The 17,498-nt window shown below is 33.6% G+C and overlaps 2 protein-coding genes across 3 annotated transcripts in view; both read left to right on the top strand.

Moving 5' to 3' along the window:
• Positions 1-17,498, top strand: part of LOC129785851 (RYamide receptor) — a 39,631-nt gene that overhangs the window by 17,799 nt on the left and 4,334 nt on the right. The window contains exons 6-7 of one of the 2 annotated variants that reach the window (XM_055820496.1): positions 15,513-15,581; positions 16,231-16,544. In XM_055820496.1, coding sequence (XP_055676471.1) covers positions 15,513-15,581; positions 16,231-16,544 — 383 coding nt within the window. The remainder of the gene's footprint in view (positions 1-15,512; positions 15,582-16,230; positions 16,545-17,498) is intronic. The other variant, XM_055820497.1, reaches the window with a different exon arrangement.
• LOC129785883 (uncharacterized) lies at positions 8,833-10,243 on the top strand. The gene is made up of 2 exons (XM_055820549.1): positions 8,833-9,227; positions 9,460-10,243. Exons 1-2 carry the CDS (start codon positions 9,002-9,004, stop codon positions 10,110-10,112), a joined length of 879 nt encoding a protein of 292 aa, XP_055676524.1. The 5' UTR covers positions 8,833-9,001; the 3' UTR covers positions 10,113-10,243.

A 17,498-nucleotide genomic window follows, 5' to 3' on the forward strand; every position in this document is an offset into this window, starting at 1 on the left:
TTTCTATTCTTAAACCGCTATTGATTTCATAATTTTGAGCATAAAGTTTATTTGGCCATATGCTGCAAAAGAAGCGATTTTTCATGTCTATGATTGACTCATTTAATGATCCAAATCATCACAGATAATTTGTGGACCAAAATTTAATGATTATTTTATGTTAACAAAAAACAGATGATCATAAAAATCTATTACCTGTTCGATAAATATTGTAACACTTGCTAAAGACAGGGTAGTCATAAATATTTATATAAAAATATTGTTTTTATTCAATAGGGATCAGTTTTCTAAGTCTATAGGATGAGAAGCAATACTTTATATCATATTTAGGAATTTTATTACTTTATTTCAGTTGTAAATGCATTTACCCTAAATTCCTTGTGGGTATTTCTGAATTTAAGTTTCCTCCATTGGTGTTAAAATAGTCTTATACAGTGGGACCCCAGTACAACGACCACTCGGATGTACTCTTCACACTCATTATTTTCAATGCGCGAGAGTAGTTCAACCAAGCCGTCGTTGTACTGGGGTCCCACTGTAGTTTAAGAAGATCTGTGAAAATTGGTGAAAGAATCGATACAAGATGACTATATTATCTAATATTAAATTCCAATTTTGAATACCTATGCCAATTGATAGGATAGAATTTCCAACTCCCTCTGGTAGGTACCTTAAGTTTTGCAATCGACTAAATAATTCACGTTGGTTAATTCCTCTAACTCTGAGCTTCATTGATTTCCCTGAAATTCTGTCCATGTCTGTAGTTTGAGCTCAAGTTTCGGGTAGACTAATACTTTCTGGTGCAGTGTGATGTGGTTGTATCCATGCTTTGAATATTGAAAGCTTCAACAGCATGAAATCAGTTGATTATTTTGGTGTAGCAGTTTGTGGGCTACCCTGTACTTTGTAAAGATAGATAGAGAATTTTTCAGCATGCTGTCATCTGACAGAAATTGATTGACTAATGGCAGCTTCCAAGTTAGAAGGGGTGGAATTAATTATTCTGGTAACATCTGAGCATCTCATAGAATAATGAAATTTATATAGTGTACTTTTCATAGGGATGTTAGCTATATAATATTATTTATAAAGTATGTATGCCACAATGCTGCATAGCTAAAAATATAAATCTTTGAACTTTTTTTGGGTTACAACTCCTAATGAGATTTAATTTTCCACATCATTTCATAAATAAAAGATGATCAACTTTGCTATTTGTTATGTTGTTTACAACTATATACATTTGTATATATTTATGTATGTGCATTTGGTATGGAATATAGAGAGAAGACGCACTTTCTATTGTATAAAATCATCTCTATCATTGTGGTACTTATCTCTCTCACACCATAAGTAGAAATATATATTTAAGATTTATTGCTTGAATTTCACCCAACACACGACAAAATGTGATGAGGTGAAAAATGAAGATTTTGTATCTGGAAATTAATGATAGCATACAATACACATCGTAGTTCATCCATCGGTATTCGTTAAATGATTATTTATTACACAATGTTTCAGGCGTTTCAGGTAATGAACGCACTTGAATTGAAGCACACTACCGCGGTGAATACCTATGGTGTTTCAATTTATCTAATAATTTATTCATCATTTGACTTAAATCACACGTATAATCGCTTTTTGTTGGTAACTATAAATCCATCATTTGTCTGCAAATAACTTAAGTGACATATTGCTGAGAAACATCGAAATTTTCAGTATTAATTATAACCGCCACTAAAGTGTAATTAGCAACTTTCCAAAAAGTGAATTTTGGCGACTCTTCCTGCCATTGAGACCACACATCAAATTGAGTACAAATATTCAGGATTAATTTGAGAAATTTATTATATTTGTTGTTGTTGCTGTTCTGTGCTTTAACAAATCGTATGTTGCTATTCATTTGCTACATACAAACATACATAGAAGTCCATGGTAAAATAATCCTACATAGTTTTACATAACGACGAAGAGAAGCGCGCGATGATTTTAAGAAATGTCTTTCCAATCCAGTATACACTACAAATCTTTACTTTCTAACCAACTATTTGTGTTCTATGTGTACATACTGTGGATGTATTATGGTAACTCTTCTTCGTTTTATTTCACAAAAGATATTTCGATACGCCATTGCGATGTGGCGGCTTGCTTCTCCCAATGAACAGGCCAACTCTTCATCATATGCAGGAAGTCAAACCAGCATGAGCTTATGCACTTTCATACCGATAATCACATTGTGAAAAAAAAAGATTGAAATGAAATTCTCTGTGAGTATGGTTGGATGATCACAGTGGTGGACACATAGTGTGGAGGACATTTTAGTAATTTTAAAATATATTTATCTTCCTTTTGTATAAACTGGAAGAGCACCATTTATTTTGTGAATGATGGTATATCGCTTTGGAAATACGAAATACATATCACCCAAAGTGGTGGTGTGTTCGAAAAATTTTACATTATTTACATATTTTTACGCTTCAGCAGGTAAATAATATTTATAAAATGAATAATAAGCAATTTTCCAAATTTCGCTGAGGTGGCTAAAGGTGAGGCACGATGAGCCCATATTAAGATTATCATACGGAATTTATTCACATGCTGGACATTACTTTCTTTTTCGATGGAGAAGAGGGAAGAAGTCGGTCGCCAGATTGATGAAGAATCTCGTTTTCGACGAAATGAAAGAAGAAGGAAAAACAACAAAGACGAAAAAATATATTATTATGTACTACACTTGCCAAAAACGTTTCATTTCATTTTCTGTAAAGAGAAAAATTATTCTACTAAAACAAAGTCATGTGGGTAGAATGAATGTAATTTATTCAAGATTGTGCTAAATTTAGTGAAATCAAATGCCATATCGTCGCATCGGAAAAAGGGTTTCACATGCCACTCACTCTCATAGGAGCACGCGTCGCCAGTAAAAGTGAGAATGTTTTTGTTTGATTAATTTCGTAGGAGTTTGTGAAATTTACACAAGTTCAATTATAAATTAGGAGGTGAATGTATTTTGTCTCTCACAATTCACAATCAACAATTACTTCATGCAGTAAAAGACTCTGCTGAACATCTCCATCACCTTACCGTCGACCATTCTGCAAAATTGATGGGATGATATCGCGTCACCACCACTTGTTACATGATTTTAACACTTCTGAAAGTATGTCTGGCTCTTTCCACAATATACTAAAACTCTACTTCATGTCAATTAAATGTAGTATTTAATTGTTTTATAGTTACCACCGCCAAACTGGCCAAACTATTCATATAACTTTTGTGATGGGAAAAAATTGCACATACACATATCACTTTTACCAATCATCAATTTTAAGTACTGTTACGAACGAAGAGAGTGGATTTCATTTTCGATTTTTCAGTTCCTTGTACGCTATCGTCTTTATGCCGGTGTATGGGATTCATCTTGATTAATAATACTTTTCACGTCATTTATATAGCGTTTTCCTCTTGAATACATTGGATAACTTTTTATTGAATTGAAATGCTTCTTTTTTTTTCAAAGCTCGTCTGCCCTGCCAATTGTATTAGCGGCATTTCCATTTTGAGGAATTCTCATTAATTTATTAATTTTTAGATATTAAAAATCTCTAAAAGCAATTTCAATGCTATCTCTAATCTGATCTATCTTCGAAATTTTCTCAATCTGAATAAATGTACCAACTCATCATCAAATAAAAAATTAATTAAAATTTGCATACCGCGTTGCACATTTTTTTCCATAAATTTTTAATTTTAATTATTTTGGATGATTACACTTTAAAGTCAAAGTACACAAACAATGTAAAAAAAAATTAACGCTTTTATCTCTTTTATTTTCAATAACTGGAAAATTAAAATTTTCCATGAATTATATTACTCTTATTATGTTTTTTTTTCCAACACCTTATAATAAAGTTTCCATTTTATTAACACATACCCACTGATTTTTTGTAAGCTCTTTATAAAGCTTATACTAACAAAGTTCAACAGGTTGGTCGTCTGGAAAATATGACTTTATCACCTTAATGAGGGACACGTGCTTAATAATTTAGTACAATTGCAAAAGAATATCATTTAATTTCCGGATAAAAGATTAACGTTCACGAATTGTAAAGTGCAGACAAAATCTTTTCACCACATGTTAGCTTGAGTATTCAAAGTAGCATATCGTCTTTAAAAATTCATGTTAGAATGGTAATTTATTTGAATTTTTTATGCTAGGGAAAATGTTTTCAAGTTAAATTCTACAGGGTTATTTTTTTATGGCCATTTCTTTCCTTTTCTAGACTTTCGCAATAATTTTTTTAAATCTTTAATCTGCAAATATTATGAATATTTAAAGAAGGTATATTGCAGAATGAATTTCACAAAAATCTCACATTTGCTCAAATTGAACTAATGAAGCAAATTGCTACGTATACCATTAATAACGTGAAATACCAACTACCATAACATGGTGGTGTTATGCTTTATCATTGGCTCTGCTTATTCTCGCCCATCCTTTTAAATTCACAGCAATAGGTGATTGTAAAAATAGAAATATTTGCACATGTTTCTTCACATTTCAAGTATTTATTCGCATTTATAAACATAGTACATTAATATGTATATGTATGTAGTAATATAATAAATATGAATGGTCAGAATATCGGGCCGTAGCATAAAAAACAACGAAGATTTGAAAGTCTTAAGTGACAGATAAGAGAGAGAGAAAAAAGTTTTGTTTGTGTAGTAAGTTAAGAATGCAACAAATCTTGCGTTGTGAGGGGGATATTATGTATAAACTTTTCGAAAGAGGACGATGCCTCTACGTATACTTTATCATGCTGTTGATGATGAGATGACGCCACAATGATTGTGGCGAAGAAGTTTTATTTTATACACACCGTACTTATGTAGCCATAATACATACAATGCATAAGCTAATATGAGACCAGTGTTGTCTCTTCAGTCACTGAACCAGAAAGTTGTGAGTGGGTCCAGTTTGAGCTTCCTAACTTGCGGATGACGGAGTCATCTTCAGTAAAAGTGGTTGGGTGAATGTATGAAATGGAAATGGAAGAAGACAGAAAAAAAACGATTGAAACATGCCCAAAAGAAGATTCTCTTTTTACACTCCTTTTTGTGAGCAACTCCCCCTCTTTCTCATAACGATAAATGTTTTTTTTTTCCTTTTGCCATTTTGAAAGCTCGTGTTGTTTTCAATTAAAAACTCACATATAGGTATATAAATACATATGTACAATATACCTACATATAAAAATACTTACCTGCTGTCATTGCATAAGAAAAATATTAATATTTTGAGGTCTTTAGCTCTTCTTATACTTGTACTCCTAAGTCTAATTTTTTCTCGTCAACACATTGTTGAACTCTCTAATGAGAATCGCATATATTTAGTTCAGGGCCGTGGAATGATGAGGTCTTCATTTTAAAAGTCTTTCCCCTTTACTTACATTCACATACAATGAAAGTTCATAAATTGTGATGGATATTTTCTTAAACAATGCAATTATATTCCTAGAGAAATATTACCTATTTAATCTTTTTTTTTAAGTACAAAACTATTTAAAGTTCTCAAACAGAACTCATACTTATTATATTCTTGAAAAATTATTATACAACACGGCGAGATTTTTTTGTACCGCACTCACAGGGGTTTTATCTTTGTGTGTAGGTACTTTTTTAATGTTCAACGGAGCGTAATGAGAAATTTAAAGCTACTTCTGTATAATTATATACCTACATAATATGTCTTACTATTTTTAGGCAAAAGATTCATAAAATATGCTTACAACGAAACTTTAGGGGGAAAGAAGTAAAAATCTCAAGTCTTTCATTTCACATTACATTGTTTGTGACTTAGCATTTGCACTGGAGATCTGACGGTTTATTGTGAAGAGTGCGTCTCAAAACACTGTGTTCGTGAACACTTTGTTAACATGCAATTCACAATTCTACCATCTTCACTTTTTTCTTGTACCGCATACACTGTTTTTCTATCTCCCTCAATTTACTTTCATGAAGATGCGCGGTGTGGTTACAATAGAAGAGTAGATCATCAATCTATCTGTACACATATTTTGTGGTTTATGGTTACGTAATTGCAAAAGAAGTCACAATTAAGTGTATAAGTTAAGGGTAATTAACAATTTTTGTACTGTCTGACATTTCTTTTTTTTTGCCTTTCCCACAAAATGAAAGATGAGAACGACATATACAATTATATTTAAATTTAGTGGGAAAATACATAACCCAGCAAAATCAGTGGACAGTGTGCCATAAGGCAAAAAAAGGGGGGTGGGTGAATGGCGGTGAAACTGAAATACTCACTAAAATGTATCCCACTAGTGACTTCATTAGGTTTTTGCAGAGAAACTCTAACCATAGTGGAGCTCCACAGTAGTAGCACTATCACCGTGAGGAGAAAAAAAAACCCTGAACAATGTCCAATAGGAACAATGGGGGAGTTTAGTGAAAATGCCGATGATATTTTTGCTTATTCAAAGGATAAATGTGACCAAGGGATGATTATTGTCGCTTGAGACTCTGAAAGTAGGAAATAGCAGCATCTATATCAACTACTTAGTGTGGAAAATACTTTTGGATTATCCGTAATTAATTAGTTATTTCTGTTAGCACGATATAGGATGTGGATATTGCTACTTTTTTTTTCCTTTTGTGACATTGACACACATTCGATAAACGAGTTATATTTTTGTTGCATAGAAATCATCATTTTGAGATGAGATGAAATGCAATATCTTATAGCAATTTGTTTCGCATTTACACAATATTCCCAAAATTTTTGCCAAGTATGCAGTATGGGAAAAAAAGTATATAGTTTTTTTTCCTTCTTATGATCATTGAGCAAAAGCATGTGAGGACTTGGTCAAGATTCATCGAAGCACACCATTTCATTTCTCATATGAACAATTTTGGTTCCCCCAATCAATGCCTTGTGTAATTGAATTTTGCCCACTCAATTTTGCCTGAACTCCAATCAATTTGTGGCCCAAGGAAAAAAATATCGATTTGATGGGTCTTTTTTTTATAAATCTCTTGAGATGCTCCACACATGTATGTAATGCATGGATATGTAGGTATAGATACGTTGCAAAATCTTGAAACGTAATAATAGATTAGTGAGCGGACGAAAAAGTCAAATTTGTGTGACTATAATGATCTATGTCCAACACTATTGCTTATTTAATAACGTATGTTTTGTACACGAGTGTGTGATGAGTAAGAGAAATAGACATCAATCAAAAGTGATGTTACGAAATTTTTGAGATATCCACCAAGATTTTTGGACGGTTAATTTTTGTAAATTTAACATGATGAGAAATCAATATACAGCGTGGCTAAAAAAATCTGATGTTTATTAATAAATAAAATTTTTATTTTAATAAATTAAATAGTAGATTTTAGTTATTGTTAGAAACTTTATTAGAACTTTTTCAGAAAAAAACTTTATCTTCGATAGGTACTTATTCCAATATTGACCATTATGAATTTCTAACTTTTGATGAGATGGAATTTAAACTTTCAATTTGCTTCGTTCAAAAATAAGGATGGTTTGAAAAGTTTTTATTTGATTTTCTACTTTTCAAAGATACTGAAAGGGTTTTTTTATTAATGTTTTCTTTGACGAACTTCCTTCTTATCTTGGTTGAAATATGCTTCTAATATGGGTTGCATAACGAACCATAACTTCTTAGCTTTTATCTATTTTAGTCAATTACTTGAAGAATAAATCCTTTAAATTGGATGAAAATTTCAGAAACAGAAAGCAAAGTTGAATGAGACTATTTGTTGCATTAGAAATATTTTATGCTTCTGATCTTATTTAATTTAAAATATATTAATGAATATTTTAGTTTGCTAAAAAAAATAGACAGTTTTTTGGAACAGCGTGTAGTTTATGCAATTTGCAAAATATACATCAATTAATTTTTCGGCAGTCACTGGCACCATCATGCTTTATTCCGCCATCTCTATTCATTGGCTTATATTTAAATTAATTAAAAGTTTTTCGAGGAAAAGAAATAAAATTATATTTTATACACATACTATAGATTGACGTTTTATGCTTTAAGGTTTTTAATGAATTTGTGAAGATTTGTTGTTTTGCTTTTTTTTCTGGAAAAATCCAAAAGCGATGATGCGAAATTTATCATCATGTGAATTACTTATTTGTATTTGTTGAACAAAAGAGAAAGTGTTTAGAATAAATGGCGCGAGGGAGAATTCCATTTAAATTATATTGTTGTGGAGTAAAATTGTATATTATATACAATGGAACTGCCCACAAGACTTGTTGGATGGAAAAGTATGTTTCTGGTGGCCTAGAGTCCATTAAAATGAGGTAAATGTACCGAATTCTGCGAGATGAGAAAATTTTTGCACACATTTCAAAAAGTTGAAACGAAAAATAAATTAATTCATGTTGTCTGAATATTTTTTTTGGCTCGCGCGAAGTCACATTTATTATTTACTTAATTTCTCTGCCTCTTTCTCTCATCTATGTGTAAATGGACAGTGAATTGTTCATCCACATGCATGTAGGGAGAAATGCTTGGAGCCACGAATGGATGATATGTATTCTTTAACACTGAATCTGTGAGAATTTCGCCTCTTTGTCTACAGCGCGGCATGCGGCTCCAATCTGTTGGGTTGGGGAGACAAAGTAGACGAAAACGAGGAAAAGAAGAAGATACCTATCTCCGTGAGATGTTTCCAGCAATGATGTAAGCGTGTGTTAGTGCTTCTCATTGCAGCGGTAATATGGAAAAGAAGATGCTGCTGGCGGAGACCGAAAGAAGAAAGTCCCCTCCAAAAATTCCCGCTCTTGGTGAATGCTGCTGTCTCATGTACATTTGGCCAGCCGACATCACCAACTGTATGGCGGGTATTGGGCTTTCTCGTTGCGATATATAAATTGAATCGCGGGTCTTGAGATCGTCAGTCAACTGCTAGGATTGCTCAAAAATAAAACGAAATGCGAGCTTTTGTATTACTGTCTTGTTTGGCACTCGCCGCGGCCAGACCCGAACCCCCAAGTGGATATAACTACAATCGTCCATCTGGAGGAGGACTTATTGGGGGCAGCGGTCACGGGGGTGGTTTTGGATCAGGAGGACACAGTAGTGGTGGATTCGGTGGATCAGGACTCGGCGGAAGTTTCGGAGGTGGAATCGGTGGTGGATTGTCTCATGGAATAGGAGGTGTGTGTTAAAAAAAAAACGAGGAAAAGTTTACCAAAAGTGTGCAACTTCTAAAATGGATTACTTTATATACACATGGATTCTTGCGAGGAAAATTAGCAGAACCTTCTGCAAATTTATTTTTTAAAAGTGAAAATTTAAATTTTGAATTCAGTGAAAACTTACTTGCGAGACTGTGTGAAATTGTTTGCATTATCTAGAATTAAAGATAATTTATTTTTATATGTTGTAGGCTCTGGATTTGGTGGTGGATCCGGATTCGGTAGCGGATTTGGTGGTGGATCCTCCCACTTCGGAGGTTCTGCTGTTGTTCAGAAACACATCTACGTGCATGTTCCACCGCCAGAGCAGGAGGAATTCCGTCCCCAGAAACACATCCCTGTTGGACAAGCCCAGAAGCACTATAAAATTATCTTCATCAAGGCTCCATCCCCACCATCGTACCAGGCACCAGTTATCCCTGTTCAGCCACAGAATGAAGAGAAGACTCTTGTCTACGTTCTCGTGAAGAAACCCGACGAACAGCCCGATATTGTCATTCCCACGGCTGCTCCCACGCAACCCAGCAAACCCGAAGTCTACTTCATCAAGTACAAGACACAGAAGGAATCTGTTGGCGGTGGTCACGGTGGTGCTGGTGGTCTTGATCTCGGTGGCTTAGGAGGTGGTCTTGGCGGTGGTCTTGGCGGTGGACACGGAGGTGGTCTCGGCGGAGGACTCGGCGGTGGACACGGTGGTGGTCTCGGCGGAGGACTCGGTGGAGGACTCGGCGGTGGACATGGTGATCTCTCATCTGGAGCCGGGGTTGATCTCTCATCTGGCCATGGAAGCTCGGGACCATCCTCATCGTATGGACCACCTGGTAAAACTGGAGGGCCATATTAAACGATAACGACAATTCTAGCTAGTCCTAAAACATCTTTAAGAAAAGCCTGTTGTAAATATGTTTCCTTCTTAGTTAATAACGAATTTGTGTACCTACGAATTTTGCAATAAAACGGTGACAAAATTTAAAACATTGTGTGCATGTTGCAATGTCTGGAGCGAACCGGGGATTTTATGAGAGAAAGAAGGGAAAGCGTCCTATACTGAGACGCGATGATACTGCATTACAATTTTTGCAAGCGAAATTCCACCATTCTTTTTCGTGATATTTAACATGTGATGATGAATATATATACATACATATATGGTTACTTTTAGCATACACTTTCTTCCGCTTTTCACATAGTCGAATTTCATCCATTCCATCTTCCGTCTATAGTTCATTAACATCATCATTTCGACACAAAATCTCGCAATTAATATTCGCGCAACTAAACTAATGAGGCTCGTTTTTGAATAGTCGTTCTTTGGCTGTTGTAAACCGTGTGGGGCTTGATGATGTTTTAAGATGATGGAGCTGATAATGATGCTCCGCGGTTTTTATATTGTGATTGTTGGAGCCAAGTGAAAGTATGGCAAATTGTGCTATATAACAAAAATATATGTGAGTGCGCATTATTTTCGCCATTTACCCTTCTTGTGCGCGGAGGAACAACGAAAAAGAATTACGAGATGAAAAAACGATGTAACTCAATAAGGAAAAAAAATCGTGAAATTGAATAAAAATCAGGAAATTAACAAAAAAAAAAGACAAATCCCATCCTCGCATTCACCCTCACGAATAATGTCTTTTGATGGGCTAGCGTGCGAGTTTCATTAATATATACACAGGAAAATGGTGACAGGAGTAAACAACAACACAAAAGCCCACAGAAATAATAATATTTCTTCAGCGTCCACTAAAAATTTATGACAATCTCACTCCTAAATTTTCGAGAAGTGGCTCACCATATTCAGATGGAGTATCATCATTACTAAACGCAAATATAAAAAAACAACAATTCAATTATCATAACTTTCCATTTCAAGGTCATGATATATTCCCCAATGCTGCTATATGTTATTCGCATTTTACTATGGAATATTTCCATCTTATACATATTTATACGTATAAATACCTACCTATATATACTAGAGATATATTAAGAGATTTCGATAGCGAATATCGCTAATAGTAAAGCTCTGATCTTGTACTTATAAAGTCTATTATTGATGTTCATAAAAATTGATAGCGTGGGAGTGTGTAAACGCTAGATGAGCCTCTCTCTTTGGCTTCTTTGGCAGGGTAAAATGAAAATGTGAGAATTATACTTATTCCCATTTATAATATAAAAGTCAACGACTATTTCACATACAGGTGTGGGATGCGAGATAATGCCATAGAGAAATTTTTCTTTGAAAAATGCAAGATTCACTGCAGACTAAATTCATTCATACGATAGCATCATCAAGATCATAATTTCTAAAAAAAAAAAACAAAGAAATGCCGTCAAAAGCACCAGCAGCACCAGCATGTATCCAGCATAAGACAGATATGTAGGAGATTTTAACAAAATTCGTTAAGGTGTTTTTCATATCACTGTAAAGATAGCGAAAGCAGTGAAGAAATTTAACGTGAGAGAAATGACATTTCCTGATCGAGAAGATTTCTAATTGAAAATTCCCTAAAATAATTTGCCTTCCATTACCAATTTAATTTGATTGCCTCTAATTGATGATGATGGTGGTTGCGCTGGCGCTTTTCCACTTCAACGTGTCCATATGTTTTAAAATATGTTCACTTGTTCAGTTCGTGAGCTTTATTATCGTTATTATGTGTATGGCTATGTTTACGTTTTGTTCCTGGAAACACTATATAGGTATAGAGCTCGATGATAGGGGGAGAAGATTTCCTGATTTCCCTTCGCCTTCTGACGTATTTCTTAAACTCCAATTAAAATGTACATATATATCTAACATTACATGCTGTTGGATATGGTTGGTGATATAGAGGAACATGATATGTTCTTTCAGGAAATGGAGGACTTTAAGTAACATTGCATAGATATATTATATATAGAATGTAATAAGCAATTTCGAACCATTAATAGGCAAGCGTCATCCAATCAATGAATTTTCCGTTTGATGGCATCATCCCTGAAGCTACAAGTTAAGTATGTTACATTGACTATATCTACTTCATTTGCATTCGCCATTCAATCTCTACATAGGTACTATTGCTTGAACTTTGACACAATCCCCATTGTTTGAGAATTCCCTGAATACTAGTAATTTCTAATTTTGTCACTCACCGAGAGCGCCCTAGAATGTCATTAACCCACAAAAGTCTTCAGAGAATAACAGAGAAGCTTCAAATAGTGAACCCGGCAGTAAACCAAAAATAAAAATCAAATATAATGGATGATAAAATATCATGGTTGAAGAATTTTTATTATTTCTTATAAATTAAATATTTCTAAGATTTGGCTTTCGCTGTTTATTAAAGTGGATAATCTATTAAACCAACATGCCAGTTGGCTTTCAATTTGAAACACCTCTGTATGTATCTCTTGAATCTAATTATGCTACATATAGTACAAATTTCTTCAAAATACATTGTTCATATATATGAAGGTACATAAAACTATACCCACATTTAGTTTGACGCTTCTTCAATGTATGCAAGATAGGAAAAAAAAAGAAGCGTGACTTGCTTTTGTTGAAAGCAAAACCTGATTCGGTAAAAATACCTTTTAAACGCTCACAGATTCTAGTTCTGAATGAAGTATTTTCTATGTCATTAACTCTCACGACTCTCGGTGGTTTTCTTACTATATACCAACAGTTCAAAGGCAAATTTATTTCGTTTGGTTAAATACCACGAAACCTCCTTATTTTCCTTTCTCTCCACGTCACTATAGCAGCAATCGAAGTGTTTTGCAACCTATTCCCCTTGCGCGGCAAGAGAATTCTCCGCATAGGTGTGAATGAATGTGAAACATTTTGAGCAAAATCCACTTTCTTTATTTCACACCATTATTGTCATCATGAGCTTCATTGATCGCAAAAACCATCAAAATGATTGGATTCTACATGAGTACGTTCTCAATTGGATTGATTTTATTCCTATTTTTTTACAAAATAAATATATCAACCTGAGATAAAGTAAGCTTATCGTTTATTATATATGCATACTATGTACATATGTATGTAAATCGGTTGAAAATATTGGTCAACAACCATATGTAATTTCTCAGTAAAAAAATATTGTTTTTTTGCCTACGGGATGATAGCCATAAAATAATTAATGTAGCAAAAATTTTTCCATTTGTAATATTTCCTCTCTTGCGTATTATTTATATTCTATGGATTTTTTAGTATTAAATATTAGTTGTTTGTTTTTTTTTACAGATTTTAGACTCGACATTCTTTAAAATTATTGATAGTCCGAAAATATGCAATTGAATTTGTTCCAAAACTTTTTTTTCTGCCTTACTTTAAGTACAAAGCACAATATAAGGCACAGATATTGCCAATGATTTTCCTTATGCGGTGACTAAAAAGAAATATTCAGGTTCATTATGCTTCAATATGTTGTGATTTAAATTATATACATAACAATGTAAAATAGGCACTAACTGTTATAAGCCTGAGGTGGAAATGGTTTATCATTGGCTTAGGTCTCAAACAAAAATCGTTAAAGCTGTAACTCGTCGATTTTAGAGTAGGTACCCTCTTAAATTTCATACCGAGGGAAGGGAAAATTATGTTGTTTTTACGTGATTCAGAAGTTTTTGGGACGACAAACTTTGGGAAGTATATAAAAAAATGTGAAATTGTTTATGAACGCTTAAAGGCGTCGCTGATATTTATAGCAGACCACAACCTTGAAAAAAAAACTCCCCACAGCTATTCAATCGACACCCCATAGTTAAAGGCTAATCAGCGGTAAACTCTCCACTATATCTTATTAAAAGCAAGGAAATAAAGAATTTTACGTAATATTCTCCTATTATAATGTAAAAAGTATATGAAATGAAAGAAAAAAAAATGCCTTCTATACACATTTAGTAATGTATTTACTGTACCTCGTGCTTTTTTCTCCTTTTGATCCTATCTTCTTACATAAATTAGTTTAATATTTTTCACATCGGAATGTGTTTGTATGTTCTTTTGGTGCTGAATATAGCAGAAGTCTCCTCAATAAAACTCAACTTCCACTTCGATAAACAATCGTTTTCTTTTTGCTCGCCTCGTAAGAATAGGGAAGTTGAAAATTTTCTCTCGGAAATTGTCAGGAGGGGTTTTGTTGTGCTTCGAGGTAAGGTGAAATTCACTTCGGAGTTCCAATCAAATGTGTAATGTCTCTTGGGAATAAGTGGGATAAGTCTTCTTTTTTTGTTTTTTGTGCATCTCTTGAATTTTCCCTCCAATATTTATAGCTACAATTTGAAGGCACTACCTTGTGTATACAATTGTAAAAAAAAACGTACCCGAGTTTACTTTGAACAATACGAAAAATCGACTCTTTTTCTATGAGTAAGAACAAGACGTAAACTCAAATAGAAATATTTTAATAACAGAAAGCTTTTATGAAAAGCCATAAGCTTTAACTGCATATGTATGTAGAGTAGATACATAATCTTTACTTTTGCAACTCAGTTTACAAACAGCGATGTGAGTTGCCCTAATATTTATAGAAGAAATGTACATAGGTAATATTTGGGAAATGCTTTTTAGTTCTTTTGATCATGCAAATAAATGTGAAGAATAGAAGTAACTTTTCCAGTCAATTTCACTCACATTTCAATGTTGACCAAAAAATGTTTCCTGAAAATCAAAGTCAAGGAATTTCTGATTTACATACAAAGACATTTCTTTTGGATATCAAAATACATAAACTTCGCAGTCAAGAACAGAATTTTTACATTATCGTCAATCAACAATACATATACATAGTTATGGAGTAATACAAAAAAACATATCTGCCAACTTGGTTGTGCATAAAAACATATCATTATATTTTGACTAGAAAGTATAAAAAAAATTTTAAAAGTTTTCCCAACAACATAAAATGTATAAAAAAAACATGTGATGCACGTGATGAAATAAAATAAATAAATTGATATGAGTGAGAGCCAATATATTTTGTCTATTAGATTCACATTGTGATGATTGTTTTTGAAGTCACGGAAGGATTATTTTGCTGACTGGACAGGGAATTGAAAACTTTTGTCTGTGTTTGACATTAATTTCATTCTCTTCTCTAACATATAAAAAAAAATTACTCACATAATGTACCATATCTACAATATGTATATATTACTTATGTACAACATATTATTCACATAAAAGTATGTCGATAACTTGAAATGTGTAATATAGGTACCTAACATATAATTTCTATTTATTTTTTTGCAGATGATCAAAATGATGGTAACAGTCGTTATAGTGTTTACAGTGTGTTGGCTTCCCTTCAATATTTTAGGGGTAAGTTTTTACTTCATGATTCCACTTGATTAACAATTATTTTACAAAAAAGATTTTTTTTGTTTGAACCAAAAATTACATATTAGTTGAACATTTTAAATATATATTATGTACTACATTTTTGATTACATTTTGCAAATGAACTTTTTTGGTCTCATATCAGTAATCAATGTAATAATGATAAAAAAATGTTTATGCCTATGGATTCCCAAATTAATTGGGTATCTGAAAAAAATTATCGGTTTTCCACACTTTGTTAATTTTGTGATATGACGTATTTATGAGTTACGTAATTTTCAATGTTTAATCGAATTGGAATATTTCCCCAATTAAACGCAGAATTGAGACATTACCACTTGATTTATGTTAGTTACCGTATGACTTTTGTCGCATTTCGTATATAACCTACATACATATGTGGGTGGGACTCCCTAGAGAGAAAGGAGTAAAAGAGAAATTGACAATTACCCAATTTGGCGAATCGATTTTCACGATATCAAAGAGGATCGAAATAAAATATACTTTTTTACAGTGTACGCCCCCTAATTCTCATATATCTTGTTCATTCAGTTATATATAGAAAAAATAAGTACACGTACATATGTGGTGCAATAATTTTCAGCTTTTAACTCCAATTTCCTTTTTTAAGCTACTCCTCTACGATGAGAAAGTCCAATCGTGGCATTTACTCCCTTATTTCTGGTTCGGATGTCACTGGCTGGCTATGGCCCACAGCTGCTGTAACCCCATTATTTATTGCTACATGAACGAGAGGTTCCGGCTGGGCTTCATCAAGGTTCTCCACGATATTCCCCTAATTAGGCGCTGTTGGTGTGTCCGACAGTGCGTCCGGGGACGTGGTGGTAGCATCGGGGTTGGCGGTCTAGCTCTCACTGGTGAGATGATCGACAATTTAAATGGAACCGGTGGTGGTCTCACGAGGAAGACCCGTATCCGCTTTAGGTGCCACTTTACACAACAATGTCAATTTATTTTCTTCTTCCTGTTCCGTTGCAAATTATGCACCAAATCTCTTAAAATTTAGTTTTCAAAATTTAAATTAATTTTTTTTATTATATTTCAATTTTTTTCTGTATGTTCCTTCTTGATTTTCATGTTTAGAAATTGGATTGTGCGTATACTATTAAGGTAAGGGGGATGTAGAGTTTTTTTTTGAATAGTTCGGTTTGAGAGTTTTCACCTTTTCATAACTTAATACCGAGATGGACAGGACATGGACGAAATCAAATACAAAATAAATTCCTTTAAGATGGTCCATGTCATCCTGACCGCCCTCGAGTTTAATATTAAAAGTTTTTGGGAGGATACAAAAAATTGAAAGCTTTCGAAGATTTCAAATTAAACTTTACGTCCCACTTAATCAGATAAACCATTAATATTGCCGTATAAAAAAGTTTATATTACTAATTAATTACGGCAACCACCAGTTAACACTTTTGGTTCTAGGAAACTTTTTCTTTCGAGTTCTCTTCATTTTTAAAAGGGTAAAGGGTTTGGATTTTATGGGGCTTGTATTCATATCGCCCGCAGTTTTTGTGTGGAGTGGGGTTCTATTGAATCCCCACTTTGATTTTTGTGTGATTGAAATTTTTCGTGATTTTATTTTTTGTGTGTGTGCACTGCTCTGTGCACACATTTTTTGTGCGAAAGAGAGGAATTGGAAGGAAACCGGTATTAGGAAACGCTTGGCCAAGGAAAGGTAGAAAATCTACCCAGCAGGGAATCGAACCCGCTTCGTAGCGATATTGGGTATGATCAAATCGGAGCGTTAACCGATTGACCTATCGCCACCCTCTCTTCATTTTTAATTATGATCATACTTTAATCTCATTTCGCAATTTATAAAAAAAATAGCATGTGGGTGGGAGAAAAATTAAGGCTAGTCTGTATCTACAA

Source organism: Lutzomyia longipalpis, chromosome 1 (genome assembly GCF_024334085.1).
Source record: "Lutzomyia longipalpis isolate SR_M1_2022 chromosome 1, ASM2433408v1".
In the NCBI taxonomy this organism is placed as follows: Eukaryota; Metazoa; Arthropoda; class Insecta; order Diptera; family Psychodidae; genus Lutzomyia; species Lutzomyia longipalpis.